Source organism: Chelonoidis abingdonii, chromosome 4 (genome assembly GCF_003597395.2).
Source record: "Chelonoidis abingdonii isolate Lonesome George chromosome 4, CheloAbing_2.0, whole genome shotgun sequence".
In the NCBI taxonomy this organism is placed as follows: domain Eukaryota; kingdom Metazoa; phylum Chordata; order Testudines; family Testudinidae; genus Chelonoidis; species Chelonoidis abingdonii.
In genome coordinates this window covers 57892694-57914696 of record NC_133772.1, presented here as the reverse complement: position 1 = coordinate 57914696, position 22003 = coordinate 57892694, and the positions used below count along the sequence as shown (strand labels likewise).

At 40.7% G+C, this 22003-nt stretch overlaps 1 protein-coding gene across 4 annotated transcripts in view; it reads left to right on the top strand.

Annotated features, from left to right (window-relative positions):
• The first annotated feature begins 11660 nt into the window (after positions 1-11660).
• KIAA1549L (KIAA1549 like) overlaps positions 11661-22003 on the top strand; it is a 104348-nt gene continuing 94005 nt past the window's right edge. For 2 of the 4 annotated variants that reach the window (XM_032769828.2, XM_075065199.1), the window contains exons 1-2: positions 11661-15517; positions 19543-19655. In XM_032769828.2, the coding sequence (XP_032625719.2) occupies positions 11758-15517; positions 19543-19655 (3873 nt within the window). In that variant the 5' untranslated portion in view covers positions 11661-11757. The remainder of the gene's footprint in view (positions 15518-19542; positions 19656-22003) is intronic. The other 2 variants (XM_075065201.1, XM_075065200.1) reach the window with 2 other exon arrangements.

Genomic DNA, 22003 nt, shown 5'->3' with positions numbered 1-22003 from the left:
CTCCTAATTTTCTTCAGAATGTAGTAGCTGTCAGAAAAATATATAAGGGTTTATTATATCACAAAAACCAAGAGTATCTTAGATCCTTGTGGAAGGATTTTGAAGTAACAGCTAAGGCTAAAAATTCTTCCATGTTTTTGAAGATGGTTGCCTTTTGCTCTGGTAGATATACTCCAGTTGAGGAACCCCATATTAATGAAGCCTGGATAGTACATTTTGGCCAAGTATTAGTGATTTCCCCAAAATAGTTTTTTAAAATCGAATTCTACCATAGTTGATGCAATCAGGAAGCCTCTCTTTGATTTACCACTCTGACCTTCAAGTAACAGACAGTGACATACAGTCCTTTATTTTAGCCCAGTGAAGGAAAAAAACCTCCAGAGGAAGATTTTCTCCCTATGGAAGTTTTGCAGAAGTATCTTAACCTTAATTATTTACTGTAAGTAATCATACTGGATGGATTCCATCTGGCTGGAAATCCAGTATAATAGTTCCTATTTTTAAAAAGGTGGATAGAAAGAATCTTGCATCATATAGACCTATTAGTCTGTTAGATGTGACAGGGAAAATTTATTCCTAGTTTCTAAACTTGACATATGGACTTCAGAAGCTAATTTGTTACATAAAGAACAATCCAGCTTTAGGCTGGTAGAGTCACAACTCATCTTGTTTTATTTTATTCTATATGATTTATAAATATATTGTGGTTAAGGGTACTAGACTGTATGCTTCTTTCGTAGATCTAAAAATAGCATTTGATTCTATTAACTGAGAGAAACTTTGGGTGAAATCAAGAAGGATGGTATTGATCTAAGACTTGTACATTTTGGAGGCTCTGCACCAGGGTAATATGGCTAGGGTAAGAAGTAAAGACAATGGAAAATGTACTAAGGTTTTCCTGTTTCTAAGGGAGCATGCCAGGGATGCCTTCTTGTTAATCTATTTATTAATAATGTGATGGATGTTTTAAAGGAAGATAATTTTTCTCTGCTGGAAATTCAGGGTAGATTTATTAAGGTGTTGTTATATACCAATGATCTGGTTGTTTTATCACAAACTCCAGGAGGCCACCGTCAGTTATTTCATTTTTTCCTCTTACTGTAACGCTCAAGACCGGGTCATGACCTTTGGAAAAAACTCTCTACATATTGTGTGGAAGATAGAAGGCCACTCAGTAGAACAAGTGTGTGCTTTTACTTATCTAGGGATAAAGATTCATCATTCGGGTTGCTGGTCCCTGTATTAAGATTTTAAATAGAAGGCCCTTAGCTCTGCTCCAGGGGTGTCCTATTTTACCCACTCCTATGGCGGGAACAGAGTTGCCCCAGTGCTAAGAGTTATTAATGCTAAAATAATAGTGCAGACACTCTATGGAGCTGAGTTTGGTTTAGTGGCCAAATTTCAGCCTAAGAGATTGTTTAAAATAATATTTGAGGGGACTGTTAATTCTTCCAAATTCTCTCCCAGCCTCATTTTTACATGCAAAGGTGGGTTTTCCGTCTGTAAGTAGCAGAGCTTGTAGTGCTTTTCTTAAGTTTTGGTGTAAGATCTGTACTCTTTCAGATTATGTATTGCCCTCTCTTTACCTCCAGGAGATGGAACAACCCATGTACTCCTTATTTCCATTGTATAAGACCCTTCTGTTTGTTACAGCTAGAATGAATTTTTCTATTACTCATTATTGTTAATATCATCTAATCAACATAACCAATTACTCAAACAAAGAGCGACTGATACTATCCAACAAGAACATCTAGCTATGACTCATGATTCTACGTTTGCCTTTTGGTTTTCTACTTTGAAGAGGGCTCATGTTTTTGAACCACATTTGAATGAGTTATCAAATCATTTTTTTTATGTCGGGCATATACTCAGTTAAGATGCCTATCCTTAAACTGCTATCCTTAAAGGTAGATGTGGAAAAATCCCTTCACATCTTCATTTTTGCCCATGTAAATCTGGAGCATTGGAAGTTCTACCTCATTATCATTTGGATTATAGAATTTTCCACCTTCTGAGACCATGCTAGATTTTACCTCTTTTGTATACAAAATAATAAGGTTTTTAGTTTTTTCTCAATCCTTGGTAGTAAACAAATTGGTGGCAATTTTGCCCTTTTCTGCATTGTGCTGAAGAAGAGAGATTTTATTATGTTCTGAGTATTATATAGATGTTGCTGCTGTTTTAGATTGCATATATTTTTCTTTTTGTATTAGCAAAAGACATATGTCATATGCAAGTTAATAAAATTTAATTGAATTGGCTATCTGGCAGAGGCTGTACCTAAACATGACTGAGATAAACTTGTAGATTTACATGGGCAAAAATGAAGATGTGAAGGAATTTTTCCATATCTACATTTAAGGATAGCAGTTTAAGGATAGGGGTCTTAACTGAGTATATGCCCGACATAAAAAAAAATGATTTGATAACTCCATTGAAGCAAATGGAGAAAATAGCTGAAATTATATTGGCACTCATGATTAACAGGATGTGTCCATCCTCTGTTTCCATAATTCATTGCCTGGGCATCTTGCTGGACTCCCAGGTAAGCAGCAGTTGTCAAGAGCACTTCCTATAGATGCCATGTGTCAAAAGAGGTTTCATCTCTTCCCTTCAGATGCAGAGAGCCCCACACCATTGTCTGTGCCTTTGTCAACTCAAAATTAAATCATTGCAATGTGCTCTGCATGGGGATTGTATCTTCACACCATTCAGATATTACAGCTTGTGCAGAATGCAGTGCTTACCGTGTAAAACAGGTTTAAAGAGGCCACATTACATCTGCTCCATGGTCTGCACTGGTTACCAACTGATTTCCAGATAGTCTGTGGTGTTGATGTAAACCTTTAGAGCATTCTATAGTTTGGCTATCTGAGAGGCTGATTGGTTTTGTGTGTTACCGTCACAGTTGAGATCATCTGAGGCATTCAAGCAAACAGGACAGAACTGGCATTCTCTGAGAGGGGTCCTTGGTTTGGAGTTCATAGATTCATAGACTCTAGGACTGGAAGGGACCTTGAGAGGTCATCAAATCCAGTCCCCTGCCCTCATGGCAGGACCAAATACTGTCTAGACCATCCCTGATAGACATTTACCTAACCTACTCTTAAATATTTCCAGAGATGGAGATTCCACAACCTCCCTAGGCAATTTATTCCAGTGTTTAACTACCCTGACAATTAGGAACTTTTTCCTAATGTCCAACCTAAATCTCCCTTGCTGCAGTTTAAGCCCATTGCTTCTTGTTTTAGCATTAGAGGCTAAGGTGAACAAGTTTTCTCCCTCCTCCTGATGACACCCTTTTAGATACCTGAAAACTGCTATCATGTCCCCTCTCAGTCTTCTCTTTTCCAAACTAAATAAACCCAATTCTTTCAGCCTTCCTTCATAGGTCATGTTCTCAAGACCTTTAATCATTCTTGTTGCTCTTCTCTGGACCCTCTCCAATTTCTCCACATCTTTCTTGAAATGCGGTGCCCAGAACTGGACACAATACTCCAGTTGAGGCCTAACCAGCGCAGAGTAGAGCGGAAGAATGACTTCTCGTGTCTTGTTTACAACACACCTGTTAATGCATCCCAGAATCACGTTTGCTTTTTTTGCAACAGTATCACACTGTTTACTCATATTTAGCTTGTGGTCCACTATGACCCCTAGATCTCTTTCTGCCATACTCCTTCCTAGACAGTCTCTTCCCATTCTGTATGTGTGAAACTGATTGTTCCTTCCTAAGTGGAGCACTTTGCATTTGTCTTTATTGAACTTCATCCGGTTTACCTCAGACCATTTCTCCAATTTGTCCAGATCATTTTGAATTTTGACCCTGTCCTCCAAAGCAGTTGCAATCCCTCCCAGTTTGGTATCATCCGCAAACTTAATAAGCATACTTTCTATGCCAACATCTAAGTCATTCTATGCCAACATCTAAGTTCACTTCCTTCCATAGTTAACCAGAGCTGGGGACCTTCAGGACATGCTGGAACAGCTACTTGATCTCCTAGGTTTTTCTTGGGAAAGGGAAAGAGAAATGCTGATTGGTGGATGGAAGAGGCTTGCATAGGGAAGTTGTCTTAGGTGGGAAGATATTGTAGGAGAGCTGAGGTCTTTTTTCTTTTTTTCTTTTATGATCTGTGGGTGAAAGTCCTTATTTTAGTGCCTTATTTTGCTATTTATTATTGATATTTTATTAAAAACTACTTTAAGTATATTTTGTATTGCACTTAGAGCTTCAAGTAGATATAGTTAGTAAAGCTGAATAAATAAATCTCGATGACCTGAATATACATTGAAAAGTAACTCAGTCCAGTAAAAGTGGAAATCTGGTTTAAGTCATTTAAGTTGTTTCCAAGATTATCACATCACCTGAAGAAGTCTAGACCAAATGACTGAAACATTGAGCTGTTTCTTGTCTTATTAATAGATGCATCTACCCAATGAAGAATTGGTGTTTTGGAGTTTTTTAGATTTGAAAAGTGGGGTGTCAGATATTGAATTTGCGTACTGTATTTGGTAGTTTTCTTACAGGAACTTGTGAAAGGCTATCCTAGGGCTGTGGTGTTGAATCATAGAATAAAAGGAAAAAATGGCACAAAAGAAAAACCATACCACTATTTCGTGCAGTAGACTCCCAGCATGGAGCCTCTCTGCTCCATTTGGTTTCCAGAATGGTAAAACACAGGCTTTTCTCAGAACTGGATCACTGTGTAGAATCTACTGCTAAGGACCCGGGAAGGATTCTTTCAGTCATTGTAAATCAATAGAAAATGCAAACAGTCTTTTCTGAGGAGTGCACTCTGACAGGAATAAAGCAGTTTAGTCCCCATTTTCTCCTGACCTCTCAGTCTGGCTGGTTCTGAGAGTCTCCAGGTTCAGTTCTGTCCTAGATGGGAAGAAAGAGAAAATGTTCTTTATGAGAAACCCCAAGCTATTTCCTCCTCTTGCTTAAAGGCCTGCCCTGATGAGTTTATGGGAGACGGAGTCTCTAACTGACAGACTGAATAGGTAGGTTCACTAGCGTGGAGCAGGGACTGAAGCCATTCCTTACCTGATCTAGTGTAGAACATGTACACTGCAACTAGTTGTTTTTTTTTCATATTCCCTGGCTTCTAACACCATACAGCAAATAGGGCCAAGTTTTCAAATCTCAGCTCGATAAGTGTGCAATTTGCATATGTGATGGCCTGATCTAACCATTGTAAAGAAATGCAAGGTTTTTATGGACATGGCATTGCATGCATTTTTGTTGATTGTAACCTTTTGTCAATATAGTCAACTTGACTGTAGGTTGGGCTTAAACCTTAGAATCCAGCCTGTATAAGAGGCAGTGCTTATATGCACTGCCTCAGGAGTGGGGCATGAACCAGACTGTGGTCCTGGGGCTTCCCCCTTTTTCCAGGGAAACATAATCTCAACATCCTTTTTGATGGCACAGATTACTTTCCTGTCTGCATCAGCTGTGGTATAGGAGCTGGTGCACTGGGGGGCAGAGCCAAAGCTTCACACGTTACCACCCCTGCCAGCCCACCTGTGCAGAAAAGAGAGTGGCCACTCATTGTCTGGGTGGGAACCTAAGGTAAGGAGGCTCCTTATGCAGTCTTACTTCTCTATGCAGGTCACAGGAGAGCTCATGATTGAGCACTGTGTTTGTTTGTATAGGTGAAAATTCATAACTTTCTCTGGAATTGATTGGTTTCTCTCCTTCCTGCTTTGGCACATTTTGAAATATTTCCTGTTACTGAAAATGAAAAAGTTTATTAATCAATAATGGTTGCTTTAATGGGTTCACTGCTAAGTGGGTTTTAACCCTAAGAAGAAGACAGTGAGTCAATAGCCTGGAGTGTGATAGAACAAAAGGTCATCCTAAATAGGATAAATAACTAATGAAATGTACAAACTATGGCTCAGTGTGTAATTTAAGTGAGTACAGAGTTCTCAGGACAGAGTTTTTAATTTTATAGTTGGTTCAATTTGCTCTTTAGCTGCTTTTGCCAAGTGTTAGAGTTGCTGGTAGATTGTAAAGGTCACATTTTCTCCTGGACAGACACTTTACCGCTGTAATTTACTATGCTAATCTGCATTTTCATAGGCTGTTAATCTGAAACAAGTTGTAAAGGTGGAAGGAATTTTAATTTCAGTGGATTTACTAAAGCTGTCTCCAGTTGCTACCACTGCAACTCATGCACGCATGTCCCATCAGGCCATCTCTGTTCCTTCATGTGTCTTGGTTCTGGTCTCCTTGCTTCCTGGGATAGCCTGGGAAAGGTTTCATGTTCCAGAAGGCAGCACACCACAACTTGTGTGTGAATGCTACAACTCAGTATCTTTGCTTCATTAGGACCTTGGTCAAACTTTACCATGTACTTACACTTTTCTGGCTGTTATTTATCTGCATTTTAATATCAAATGCATGTTGATAGTCATTAGGTCACTCCTGTTCAAAATGTCTTCCTTGAGCTTCTGAGGTGCTATTTTTTCTTGGTTCTCCTGTTTGCTTTTTAGCCAATCTTTGAACATTTGTTCCAATAGCTCCATCTCTTTCCCCCTCTCTGTGTCTGCTGTTATGCTGCAGGGATTTATTCCATAGCCCTCTCCACTCTTCCTCTAGTCTCTTCTCCTAAGAGAGAGCAAGACAACCTAAGGGTTCAGCTGCATTACACTCTCTACGTTACCTCTCCTCTTCCTGAGCTTTCACCCTCTGTCTAGTCCCACTTCTCCACCCATCTCTTATATCTCTGCCTGGATGTCTTCTCACCACATTGAATTCTACATGGCTACAACTCCACCTCCAAATCCTCTACTCTCCCACTTTCTCTGCCGTCGCTGACACTCTTCCACTCCATTTCTCTCACATCTAGGCCCTTGGCAAATCCTGTCACGTTGTTTCTATATAGAGTCTCCACAATTCTTCCTTTTCTATTTGTCCCCACTGCCAAAATCTTAGCCATGCTCCAGTAATTTCCTGTCTGCTCTCTTGGAACTGCATTCCATTGTCTCCTGTTTTTTCCATATTTTCTCCATTAAAAAAGATTACAGCTAAGGTAATCTTTTTTTTCCAGAGCTCTGCTTCAAATTTGTGCACTGATCTCCTGAGTATTAGGTTCAAGCTTTTCCTGCATGCTTTCTTAGCCTTCCATAACTCATAAGTCTTCCAAACTTCTCACACAGCTTCGATATATGTGTCGTACTATATTTCAAGATGTATAGTCATTTATGCTCCTTGTATATCTGCAGTGATAACAGGTATTTGACGTTCCCCCCAAGCCAGTTATAGGTGTAGTTAAGGCATAGACAAAGATGGGATTTGGTCCTCTCATCTCCAATTGCTACTAAACGTACGGCAGGGGCCTCCAAAGGAAGTGTTGCCGTAACCTGTATGAAGGAACCTGGCATGCATTTTTATTTGTTGGTCTCTCCTAATTTTTGCTTCTTTATTTCTCCTTCCTCGTCTTTGCAGCTGTTTCTTTCTGTCCTATTTTGGTGTGTTCTGCCCACACTCACATGCACATTTTATGTCTTTTTTTTATTACTTGAGTCTCTGTTTGCATATTACTTGATCTCAGTATGGTAGGTGCTTATGTTAATCCATCCATGCTCAACTAGGAAAGGGGTTGCCCTAATGTACATGTACTTGAGATTAAACTCCACACATTGGGAGGATTCTCTCACTTTCTGAGTACCCCAGCTGCTCACTGATGGAAGATGGTGAGTTATGTAAGAGTGAGAGATCTTTCTAGAAATGCACTGGTAGCCAGATGGAATGATAAGAAATTTCACAACAGCGGTGTGACAGGCTTTTGAATCTGCCTAAAGAACACCTGGTAAATAGTTCTGTAAACCCCCTGTCATTCAACAGAAGGAGTGTGGATGCCTGGGCAGTTTTGTTCACCAAAGGATGTAAAAGAAAAATTACCAGCTGGCTTAGAAAAATACTTTACTTTAAAGTGAGGAGAAAAGGCTGGAGCTGGGTAGCTATAAGTTGTGTAAGAGAAACAGCAGATGATTCCATAGCAAATGACATTCTTATTTTGTTTTTTGCTGCTCTAAGTTATGCCATGCTTTCATCTACGTCTCAAACTGTGATAATGTAAGTTTGACACTCTCTCAAGTCTACAGTGTCTCTTGTATGGTGCTGATGAGAATGATAACCTTCAAGTGTGAAGGAACAAAGGAAGAGAGAGAGAATGTTACAGATCATACATGGATTGATGTTGATGTATTCTGATGTTTTAGAAAGCAAAGCCTTCAGAAAAAAAATAAATCTATCTCTCAGTGTTTCCCTCTAGGAGTCATCTTCAGAAGGCAGTAGGTGAGTCTTGTATAATGTAAACTAGGGGTAGGCAACCTATGGCACGCATGCCGAAGGCAGCACGCAAGCTGATTTTCAGTGGCACTCACACTGCCCAGGTCCTGGCCACTGGTCCGTGGGACTCTGCATTTTAATTTAATTTTAAATGAAGCTTCTTAAACATTTTAAAAACCTTATTTACTTTACATGCAATAATAGTTTAGTTATATATTATAGACTTATAGAATGAGACTTTCTAAAAACGTTAAAATGTATTACTGGCACGCAAAGGCTTAAATTAGAGTGAATAAATAAAGACTCGGCACACCACTTCTGAAAGGTTGCCAACCCCTGATGTAAACCATGCAGAAGGCTTTGGCTTCACGAGGGGTGTAGCTACCAGCACTGGTGCACTGTCTAAACTGGTACTTTACAGCGCTGAAACTTGCAGCACTTGGGGGTGTTTTTTCACACCCCTGAGCGAGAAAGTTGCAACACTGTAAAGTGCCAGTGTAGACAAGCCCTTAGCTTCTCTGAAATGGCCTTGTCTTCCTTGAGTGCTCCTTTAGCACCTCAGTCATCCAGGGGCCCCACTGACTGTTTGGCAGGCTTCCTTCTTCTGAAGTACTTAAACATATTTTTTCTGTTAGTTTTTGAGTCTTTTGGTATTTGCTCTTCAAATTCTTTTTTGGCCTGCCTAATTGTACTCCTACACTTGACTTGCCAGAGTTCTTTTTTTTTTAAAGGATGTCTTTTTGCCTCTAACCACTTCTTTGACTCTGTTTAGCCATGGAGCCAATTTTTTGGTCCTCTTATTATTCTCTTTAATTTGAGGTATACATTTAACTTGAGCCTCTATTATGGTGCTTTTTAAAAGTTTCTATGCAGCTTGCAGGCATTTCAGTCTTGTGACTTGTGATTGTTGCTTCCCCGATAATCGGTGGAAGCCCTTTTGTGTGTGGATGCAAGGTATTTTTCAATCAGTTGAGGGAAGAACAATAGGCGTAATGTCTGTAGTGTAGACTTAGGGTTGTGTGAGTCACATTGCCTCTCAGGGCTCCCCCTGGGATTGTGTGGTTTATGTAATACTTCTGACACAGGACTGTACTGAAGAGCAAAATCTAGCTCTTTGTAAGTACAATAATTTAAACTAATTTTCCCCTATATAATATTTTGTTGCCTATATTTAGGAAATATCTGAGGATTTCATATTGGTGTGTAATATTCTCTTCTTTCTCTCATTCCAATTAAGTATGCTGCTTCCCTAAAATAATTTGTATCTGGATACTTTATTTTCAGCATATGTTGCAACAGAGCCATTTCTCATCATGACACAATACAGTTCTTAAACAATATGGTATGAGGAAAGGTCTTTAATCCCTGTAATTTGAAAATGCTAGGTTGGACACGATATTACTTAGCTTAACTACAGTGTGTTAATGCTAAATGGAAATACTTGTTTCAAAATAGTTTGGACTCTGAATTTAATTTTCACATTAAGATGTTTGCTATATGGTAAACAATAATATTGAGTTAGTAATAAACTAATCTGAATTACCTTTCACTCTGTAGTACTTTGGCGGCCACTTGTGTGTATATGTAATTAAAGTGTTTTGAATGGAAGATCTGTATATATGGTGGGTTGGAGCCCAGATAGAATCATAGAATATCAGGGCTGGAAGGGACCTCAGGAGGTCATCTAGTCCAATCCCCTGCTCAAAGCAGGACCAGTCCCCAGACAGATTTTTGTCCCAGATCCCTAAATGGCCCCCTCAAGGATTGAACTCACAACCCTGGGTTTAGCAGACCAATGCTCAAACCACTGAGCTATCCCTGCCCCCCCCCCCCGGACTAGAGTAATAGAATCACAGATTTAAGACCAGTAGAAACTACTTTGATCATCTATTCTGACCTGTGTGTATGTATACAGAACAATGGGTAGCACAGATGCTGCACAGAGAAGGAATTGAGCCTAAGGCCTTATCTACACTACCAGGGTAAGTTGACCTAAGTTACGCTACTCCAGTTATGTGAATAACGTAATTGGAGTCGCTGTAGCTTAGGTCAACTTACTGCAGCGTTCACATCATGCTGCATCGATGGGAGATGCTCTCCTTTCGACTTACCTTACTGTTCTTGTTCTGGTGGAGTATTGGAATTGACCAGAGAGCACTCTGAGGTCGAATTAGCGTGTCTTCGCTAGACCTTCTTATCAACCCCCGCTGCATTGATTGCCGCAGCATCAGTCGCTGGTAAGTGGCCTAAGACAGGCATAATATCTTCCATGTTCCTTACTTATTCCAGCGGTGTCATGATCTGCATAGTAGATTATCTCCTCCTGTGCTGGCTCAGCTGCACTGACTGGCTTATTGTGGGGCTGAGCCAATGCCCTGCCTACTTCTTATACAGTTGACTGAGGGGTGCAAGGTATTGAAAACTGTTAAAATTACAAGCTATCACTTCAAGTTTATAAGTGGTTTCAAGGGGGAGTAGGAGGTCTGTAGCATCTATTCCAGCATTGGTTGAAGTCACATAGCAATGTGTATGTATGTGCGAGGAAAGGACCAGTTTTGTTACATCTGTAGTATCATTGCCCACGCACATTACAAAAGGCCAGTTTCTTGCCTTTCTGCCTATAATTACACATGTTATTAGAGCTGGCAAGATGACCACTTACAGATGCTTCATAGAGGAACCCAACCAATTTTGACTCTATTCTCATAATGTACAGTATGCTAAGTCAGTGATGTTTGGTTGTCAGAATCCATTCCCTCTGTATAGCTGCTTCTAAACCCTAACATCTTACATAATATTTTGAGAGGCAAGGTGTGTGAGATAATATCTTTTATTGGACCAGCTTTTGTTGGTGGGAGAGATGAGCATTTGAGCTTCTCTCTCACTAGCAGAAGCCGGTCCAATAAAAGATATTATCTCACCCACCTTTTGTCTCTAATATCCTGGGACCAACATAGTTATAACTACACTGCATATAATATTTTGACACAGTATGAAGATGATAACATCAGAATTTGTCTCAAGTGCAACAAGTTAGCTTCCTAGTAGGTTAAGCCATCCTAGTTTATGAGCAATATCCGTAATTATTTTGTATTATCACTGTAAGTAAAGCTTAGCGCTATCTTTTATTTTTCTGTGTAATGAAACAATGAGACAGTTATGTTTACTCATATTGCACTTCTCATGTTCATATTTTTTAACTTTGTCTGATTGTTTATTCATTATGTCCTTCCAGCACAAAGAAATGTCATTTACCTAGGATTAAACATGTCCTGTTCAGATTCACTGGTGTAGTGTATCAAGATAACACTTTTTTGCAAAATATTCATTTTAATTATTGTTTTACAGGTACCAAACAACACCAAACAAATGTTGCCCCCTCTACAGAGTCTCTTGCTAACTGGAGATCTATATTTTCACCAACATGGCCTTCAACAGAAATTAAGTCTTCCTCAATGGCTGACATGTCAATGAGACAAACACTGGAGAATGCAAACTTGCTTCAGATAATAAAAACAACACTGACTGGCGCCAGAACTATGGATCAAACTAATTTTTCACCCACTCTTTACCAAGGCAGTGGAAATAGTGCATCCCAGGAGCCTTCTGAAGTTTCAGCTGAATCACCAGTGAGGTCATCATCTCAAGATGTAGATGAAACAGCTATTGTATCAGGTTTGCCTCAAATCAGTATGTTTGCCACATTGTCCACAAAACCATCAATGACACATTCAAGTACTGCTGTGCCATCTCAGCTAACATCATTAGAAACACCCTCCATTTCAAAAGAAAGCACATCAGGATCAGACATTCTTGCAACTGTTCCATCACCATCATTTTCTCCATTGGTAATACAATCACCTCATACCATTATCTTTTCTAAGTTGACTGTACTACCCACCAAAGTGCCTTTATCCACAGATACTGAAAGTTCCTTCCACATAGATTCAGCTGACTCTCATTTTAGTGCAAGCAGAGTTAATCCACCAAGCACAGTCACTGCTGTAAATTCCAGTATAGTGAATCACACATTATCCAGAAGGGGTCCCAAAAAGGTCACAGGTACCACATCACTTAAGAGCTTTGGATCAACACTGAGACATTCCACAAAGACAATGGGAAGAGTGTCACCATCAGAAAGTATGTCCCTACTATCTGCACACTCTCCTACTTCGCTGTCAGTAATATCCTCTCAGTCTTTCCTACCAATAGCTTCTGAAACTGTGTCATGGCTTCCTACTGAAAGAACTTCATTGTCTCACTCAACAGATAACGTGTCTTCTTCTGGAGCAATACCCACCAATCTGCCATTCAAGGCAATGGTGACTGACAGAGAGAGTGTCGTCAGCCCAGCTGCATCATCACCAGCTTTTAATAGTAAATCAGAGATTCCAATGGTTAGTACTTCATTCTTTCATACCGTGGGCACTATATCTGCATTACCAAAAGTGACAAATCATCAGTCTTCCACATCAACTAACGATATGTCGGGTTCTGCCAAGGCAATATTTTTATCACCAGCTTCTAATAGCCCAATGGGAGTCTCCCATTCAACAGAAAATAGGTCTCCCTTTACTGTGCCAAGAACATTTATTCCAGATGCAATAAGCACTAGCAATGCAATAGTTCCACCACCAGCACCTACAAGTATATCAGACTTTCTTTTCAGAAAAACCATATTTCCTTATTCAAGAGATAAAGAATCTTCCTTAATGACTGTGACAAATCATACTTTTAATATTATAGCACATACTAGCAATGCAACAAACTCAGCACCAGCCTATGAGAACACTTCTGCATTCCCTCTAATAAATATTTCGTCCCCTCACTCAACAGTGTCAGTCAGTCAAGTTTTTGGAAAAGAGGTAACTGATACAGTTTATGAGGAAAATACAGTGGTATTATCAAGTGATTTTGAACATACTTTGCAACCTTTTGATGGCTATTCAGTTAGAGAGGCACCCCATCAGTCTTTCGAAACAGGTGGTACAGCCAAAGTGTACACTAACATACATGCTAATAAGGTCCTTTCTTATGGATCTCATCGTTCCAGAGTTTCTCCAGAAACTCGATCCAGGAAACACACAACAGGAACAATGCTGCGTGAAAGTATTTTGCAAACAGAAATCATTGGTTCTGTTACTACATCTGCAGTATCATTACCCACTCCCAATACAGGCCTTTCAAAATCTGTGTTCACTATTAAAGATACACCTGCTATTCATAATTCTACAACTTCACAGCTTTCAGCTTTTAATGGAGAAAATCCAGCTGTAGACTTAACAGAAAATGAAGAAACAAATACAGGAGCATTCACCATTGTCACTCCACATATAGAATTTGCCCCTTTACCAGCTTTAAATAAACCTGATTTTTCCACTGATCATGTTTCAATCACAGGTGATAAAAAACCATGGACCACTATTGTGCCTTCAGAATTATATGCATTGCCATCATTTGTTCCAGCAACAGAAGCCCCACACAGCCCAGCATCAGCTTTCTCTAGTATTTCAAATGCTGCCTCTGAAAGCAGTTTAGATACTACAAAGATACCTATAATTACTGCTTCAGCTTCTGAATGGGCTACTACAGCCGTGCTTACTTCAGCTGGTGTTAGTGTTCTGTCAGTAAAAGAAACAACCAACAGTCCAATAATAGAAGTTTCTCCAAGCACTTCTTCATTAGAAACTGGGTATCATGCCCCATATTCAACAATTTCAGGTCTGCAACCGCAAATAAATGATGTTACAAACAAACAAACTGCTTCTATCTCTGTAACTTTAGAAACATCTACACCTGCAACATCTAATCAAAATGTTTCAACTTCACCGTTGACTGAAATTAAGTCTCCTAATTTCACACAATTTAACAAACATTCATCTGCCCTGGAAATGTCCAGTGTTCAGTATTCGTCCCACGCTACCACTACAGCTCTACCTGCAGCACAGTCAGAAAAAGATATTGCCACAACTCAAAATGTTACTGAATTCTTCACTCTCAGGGACACTAACTTCACTGCAAACTTTGAAATATCCCCCCATCTGTATTTGCCTACAGTGAAGGATTTTTCAGCTGATGATACAAGTACTGCTTCTAGCACTCTGAAATCTCAGACAACCCATGGTGAAAAAGTTTCTTCATCAACAAAAGCCTTATACACAACACAGTCTGAGCTACCATTGGCTTCTCAATTCGCTGATAATTTGATTGTCTCAGCTAATAATAAAATTAGTTCTGTCAGTGGTACACAACCAACAATTTCTTCCTTTCCAGTAGCCAAACAGTTTTCAAGTTCAACACCGATATCTATTCTAACTACAGAAAAATACGTGACTTCAGGAAATTTGACAGACTTTACAAACAGCTCTGTTTCAGAACCACCTAGTCACTTGACTAGTGTTATTCAAAAACAAGCTACGTTTAGTACAGAGACATGGCATGCAAATGGTACAGGTGATATTCTAATTACAGTTGCTGTACCCAATAAATCTATCAATGGCACCCCATCGCAAACACTTACCACCAATGCTTTGCAGTCAGTCATCATAACTTCTGTCCATGCATCACCAACACAAATAACCTCTGCTTTTTTGCCAGCAACCAACTTTACCCATTCTGTCATTACAGTGCTACCTTCAGTGTCGGCGGGTGCAATACCTACAGTAGCAACTTCAGAAGTAAAATCAGTAACAGGAAAATCTGCGCCAACTTCGTCCTTGTTTTCTCTAGGCACTGAAAATGTACCCTTGCTGTCTGTGACAGCATTAAGCACACTGATATCAACACTAGCAAAAAATAACAGTGCCTCAAAAATGACATCGACAGTACCAGCACATACAAACTTTCTGTTTGCACCAAGACACACACCTACATCACCCCCCCACACCACTGTTATGTTTCTAACCAATAAAGTTAGCACAGTCACAGCTTCCACACTGACATCCACAACACACACACAAAGACAGACAGAAACCACAGTACCTGACACCAAGAAATTCACAAGCTCAGAAATCACCAAAACATCAACTGCATATCCACTGACAATTACAGCAGCTTTGACATCTATTACAGCATCAGCGAAAACAACTAGGCTCCCCCCTGCTCCAGTGGAAAACAATTCTGCTGCTCCTACAACTGCAATTGCAACTTTCGCTAATGTGACAACAGTTTCCCCTCCAGAATGCCAGCTGTCCAGTAACCTCATGGTTAAATCAGGTATGGCTCTATACTCAGCTTGTTTGATTAGAAATACATTAGTTTTGTATGAAGTATAGTTCATCATAAATAGAAAAGTTGTTTAAATACTGGTTAGTTTACTAAATAATTTAAGGGCTAAATGTGGGGATTAGATACAATGGGGATGACTACACTAACAAGCCAAATAGATAGGTGATGGTGAGGTTTGTAAATATAGATAATAGATTTATGTATATACTTTTACATTTCACCATATATATACTTAAAGAAGGTAAGCTGCATGGTGGTCAAGCATATTATGATAGTTTGTTCCTTCCTCTACAGTGACGGGCAGAGGTAACAGATTGAGACATGTTAATATACTAGATAGACTTTTATTCTGATATGGAATGGTATGTTATTCTGTAAAGTCCTACGTACCGAAAAATTTCAAAGCAATGTTTAGCATTTCATATCATACATTTTCAAAATATTTTATTGTCACATGTTGACATACTGTACTAAATTTCTGATAATAGCACCATTTGTCATGGTTCTAATCTTGGTTTCTTAAAGCTAAGGTAAGGCCACTCCTAAGAATAGTAAATTGAATGGGTCCTCAGAAATCATTTTTTTGCCAGTACAGTAACTCCTCACTTAAATTCGTCCCCAGTTAATGTTGTTTCGTTGTTACCTTGCTGATCAGTTTGGGAACATGCTCCTTTAAAGTTGTGCCATGTTCCTTCTAACGTAGTTTGGCAGCCGCCTGCTTTGTCCACTGCTGGCAGGAAGAGCAGCCCATTGCAACTAGCTGGTGGAGGCTTGTAACCAAGGTGGACCAGAGGCCCCCCCACAAATCAGCGCGCTGCTCAGGAGTGGCGCCAGAGTTTCTGGAGCCCTAGGCAGAATTAGGGGGGCGGCATTTTGTGCGCTCCCCACGGGGTGTGCGGGAGCTTCCGGTTCCGCTCCCATCGTGCCACCAAAGAAGGACCCCCCGCCGAAATGCCGCAGGTGACAGCGGCAATCATTGAGCTGCTCAATTGCCTGCCACTGTTTTCCGCGGCACGTTGGCAGAAGGTCCTTCTTCGGCGGCGCGACGGGAGCGGAGCCGGAAGCTCCTGTGCGCCCCATGGGGAACGCACAAAATGCCACCCCTCGAATCCTGGCGCCCTAGGTGGCCACGTAGGGTCGCCTAATGGAAGCACCGGGCCTGACGCGGCTCCCCTAAGTTCCCTGTGCAGCAGCTGCCCAGCAGGCTAGCAATTGCAGCTGTCCCTCCCCTCACTGCCACGTGCTGCTCATGCTCTCTGCCTTGGAGCTGCTCCCCAAGTCTCCTGCTTGCTGTGAAGATGGGGAGCTAATGTCGGCGTGTCCACCACCCCCCTGCTCCTGCACCCCGCCTACCCCTTCTCCATATAGAGCAGGGAAGGGACATGGAGGGAGATAGACAGAGAAAACTCGGGGCAGCAGCTGCTGGTCTCAACTTCCTGATCCACTTAAAAAGACAATGCACTTAAGAGTGGGTCAGGGGCAGTGTGCATCTCTCTCTCTCTCCCACATACAAGGTGTGTGTCTGTCTCTGTCTGCTATGCTGTCTCCTCTCCCTCCATTCCTGCTGCCTTGTGGAGTGAGAGGCTACATTAACCAGTGTTAACCCTTGAGGGCTCAGCCGAGTGCTAGTTCAGCGTTTAGCACAAGGGTTCTCAAACTGGGGGTCGGGACCCCTCAGGGGGTCATAAGATTATTACATGGGGAGGTCACGAGCTGTCAGCCTCTACCCCAAACCCTGCTTTGCCTCCAGTGTTTATAAAGGTGTTAAATATATAAAAAAGTATTTTTAATTTATATGGGGAGGGGTCGCACTCAGAGTCTTGTTATGTGAAAGGGGTCACCAGTACAAAAGTTTGAGAACCACTGATTTAGCAGCAAGGCATTCCCTGGGAAATATCCCACTCTCTTCCACTCTCTAACTTCACCACCTCAACCAAGCTTCACAATCATCATGGCTGTGCACAGTATCAAATTGTTTGTTTAAAACGTATACTGTGTGTATATCTATATCTATTTAGCTATATCTATATATAGATATATATAATAAATAGTTTTTGTCTGGTGAAAAAAATTTCCCTGGAACCTAACCCCCACATTTACATTAATTCTTGTGGGGAAATTGGATTCGCTTAACATTGTTTCGCTTAAAGTCGCATTTTTCAGTAACATAGCTACAACGTTAAGTGAGGAGTTACTGTATAAGGGACTTAAGTTGGTGGTGTAGTGCAATATTTCTCAACCTTTCCAGACTGCTGTACCCCTTTCAGGACTCTGATTTGTCTTGCATAGCCCAAGTTTCACCTCACTTAAAAACTACTTGCTACCAACTCAGACATAAAAATATAAAAGTGTTTATTACTGAAAAATTGCTTATTCTCGTTTTTTCCATAAAATTATAAAATAAATCAATTGGAATATAAATATTGTACTTGCATTTCAGTGTATAGTATATAGAGCAGTATAAAAAAGTCATTGTATAAAATTTTAGTTTGTACTGACTTGGCTAGTGCTTTTTATGTAACCTGTTGTAAAACTAGACAAATATCTAGATGAGTTGATGTACCCCCAGAAGACCTGTGTGTACTTCTGATTGAGAACCGCTGGCATAGTGTATCACCACATTAGATACTTAGCAATGAGAGTTACGGAAGGAAGGTGGAGGTCTAGATAAAAGAGTCTGCCAATTTATACAGGCATGAGAGGGGCTCGGGAGAGTGAAATCTGGAAATGATCATCTCTTGGATATATTATATTCTTATTCCTATGTCTCAGGCTCCTAAATATCTGCAGCACTAACACAACATGTGCAGCAGCTGTGACAGACTGACAATATCCTGTAATATCTTGAACAACCTTATGGAATTAAGATAAACTTTACTGAATTAAGCTAAACCTTATTGAAGTAGGTTTAATACTTTTGGGGCACATTGTATTAAAATCCAGTTGTGTATGTGCTGTTGCGGCATTGTATGTACCTTCTCTAGGACGGAGTGGAGATGCTCCTGAGTGTCCTCTGTTATCAGCCTTTAATGCCATCTCCCCTCTAAATATATGCATATACTCTCTGGTCGGCATAGAGCATCTTCATTGGAGTAGCTGCGTCCATGTAGCACTTCTACTGTAGACTAGCCCTTAGTCTGTCTGCAAAGTATTCTACAAAAATGCCACGAATAAATGATCCAGTCTTTGCCCCAGAACAATCAACTGATCAACGAAAGTTTGGACAATTTCTATAATAAATTGCCGTTGGGGGAGGCAGGATGCAGTCCTGAGCTCAAGTGAGCTTCACTCTCCAACGTGCCCTGCCTGGGGCTGGGCGCAGCCGCCTCCTGGGGCGAGGGAAAGTGACACTAAACCCTGCAGCACGACGGAGGGGAAAGAGCTGGTGCAGGTGCCGCTTCCAAACACCAACACCCTCCCCCCCGGTGGCCCTGTGCCCTGATCCCCAGGGAGACCCTCACCTGCTCCCTGGGAGAGCCTGGCTCTGCCCTCCTTGTCCCTGGGTCCCCCTTGGGGGGTGAAGTACTCATAGCCTGGGAACGTTTAGAGACCCTGTGAGCTGGGGGCATTCTCAGCCTCCTCCTTGCTCAGAGGTTCCCCCAGGCCAGAAGGGACCGTTGTGATCATCTCCTCTGACCCCTTTGTATTAATTGTAATGAACAATACCACATTATGCAGTATTCATTTTTGAAAGTTTATAATAAGTGATGCACTGGGGGGAGGGGAAGAAGAGGGGGGCGCAAGGTGGAAGTTTTGCCTAGGGCGCAAAATATCCTTGCACCAACCCTGCAAAATAGGCCTTGTACACAGAGGACTGGAGAACTCTGAGCCTTGGCTAGCTCTTGCAGTATTTATCTTCCGTGTGCCAGATGCACAGCATGGCTTCTTACTGGATCCCCTTTGAGTTATGACCGAATGACTGTGATCAAAATTAGAAGAAAAAATAAACCAACCCTCAAGCAAACAGCATATTGATGTTTCAAACTAATGTGTAACTTGGTGTTGTTCAACAGTTCTGTTCCTGAACACAAGAAGGCTGCTGACCAGCAATTCCTTAAAAGAGAATGTGACAAAAGGACTCACCCAAGCATTGAGACAAGCTTTCAACCAAAATGTCAATGCTCAAGTAAGCAAGCTTAGTTAGCTTATATGGTAAAATAAGTCTCTTTCACCCCCCCCCCCAAAAAACAAACTTTTGTACTGAATATTAGTAGTCTGTGAAAGATTTTGTTTTTGTTTTGTTTTTTGTGTTTTTAATAATATGAATTAAGGGCATCCTAGTTAGTTTCTAAATCCTGTATCTCATCTCATATGCCTTAGACCCAATTCAAGCAAAAAGGCATAAGACCTCCAAGATCCTCAAAACTCAGTAGTTTGGGTGTGTGATATGCAGAACCAGGTACCCTTTGATGGAATTGTGTACTGAATGGCATTCAGTCCGTGAACTAGTACTAGATATTCTAAGGATGGTATTAACTACTGGACGGTTGAGGGAGTCATCGCCTTCTTTTCCCAACTGTTCCTTATCCACTTGGCTCTAGCAGAGAGAGCAGTGTTATGAGAAGCTGAGGCTGCCTGGCTGGTTGCTCAGCTGGTACTGCAATGGCCCTTGAAGGCCAGCAGGCCCTTCCTGCAGCCCTGCTGCATGTGAGAGATCTCAGGGCTGCCAAACGTGTGAGAGACAAGATGCATGGCATATGGCAGGCTTGTTTTTGGCTATGCAATGGTTAGCATATTTAACCCCATAGTTTACCCAAATTTTTTTCCTTCTCTTTCACCTCATCAAAGCCTGCCCCTGCCCAAAAACAAAAACAAAAAGGCAGAAAACTTGTGTTTGGAGCTTAAAAAAAAAAAAAGGATTTAGAATTACACATTCTGAGGCTTTTAAATTTTATTGCCAATGACAGATAAAGAAGAAAACATTTTTCCCCCAAAATTTTCATAACATCATTATTGTTTAATAACAGACTGTTTTGATTGTGCATGCAATTAATGGCAAATTGATATGTTTTGGAGAGTTTACTTTAGTCTTTAAATAATACAGTTCTCTATGCATCTGAGAACTTCACTGATATGTTTAAGTCCAAATGGCAATTCAGCATTTCAAGGGACAAAGATTTGCTTTAGCTCTCATTTCTCCTTTTTATGGTTAGATTTTATTTAACTTGTTTTTCTATAAGTTCTGATGTAACAGCTTGTTGTATAACTCTTTGTAGCTGAGTTTAGCAGGCTAACTGTAAATACGAGCGTATACAGTATTTCTCTGTCATTTGCAGTCAGGTTTTTGTTGTTCTGAAGATACAGCATTTCTATTAATCTTCTTTAAACCAGAAATAAAACGGTCTTTTCTACAAAAGCCTCTGATTTTTTTATTTGTTAAAAATTGGCTGCAACTTTATTGGGCTGCTTTGTGGGCAAGTCAAGGGGGGAATTTTATTTGCAGAAATTGGGTGCATTGTAGAGGTGGCAATCTGTTTTGGAGAAAAGTGCATGGCTTTTGGTAACTTTCACAGGGAAGAAAGGCAGGGGTGGCCCAAACACTATGTGGGCTCTAACAATTTTAGGGTTACTTTTATGGTGGCTGTCATTTTATTTTAAAAAGTAAAAAGGAGGAAGAGCGGTAGTTGTCTTTTTGGCACATTGTGGGAGATGGCTACTGACAGCAGCAGCTTCTTCCTCTTGAAGGCCAGGAATGAGTACAGCCATGTAGAGAGCCAAGTGCTTCCACAGCTTAATACGGATCAGCTGCAACAGCATGGCCAGTAAATGGGTTGTCACTGCTGTCCATCCATCCTCCACTTTGGAAGCCTAGTACCTCATACATTCGCTTCTACAGTGACAAAAAAACCCTGCAGTTGGGAGAAAACAATTTCTACTAAAATAAATTAGAGTGGCATGTTCATTACTTTCCATGTAAATGACATGAAATTCTGGGTTATCAGGAATGTAAACTCAGAATGAAATAGATTCTTAGAACCATATTCTGTATAAAGTGAGGGATGGAGCTCCTATTACTATAAACAGGGGGTTCTTTGCACAGCTCTGCTTACAGCGTATTGGCTGTAAATAAAGACACAAAAAGGTAACATTGATAAAAATGATGGAGGAAGGCCAAAAATACTATTTGAATAAATTGTGGAAAGTCTGTTTTTTTTGTGGAGCTATAACTCTGCAGATTTCTCCTTTCCCTTTCGCGTGCTAAGTAGCCAAGGGAAGATGGCAGTAGTGAGCTTAGAGAGCTTGTACCCTGTGATGGCTATACAGGCTGCAGAGTAGCTGTACTGTCACTCCTCTGCTTCTGGGTTGTGTTCCTCTCCCCTTTAATGGAGGAGCCCAACTTGATGTAGTGCTAGGGACAAGTTTTGAGCCTAACAACCCAAGAAATTGTAGGTTCTTGGGGCAATTTTTTTCTTTTTATTCCTGTTCTTTGCTGTGGCTCACTGTTGTGCTCATTTTGCTGTTGGTCTGTGCCCA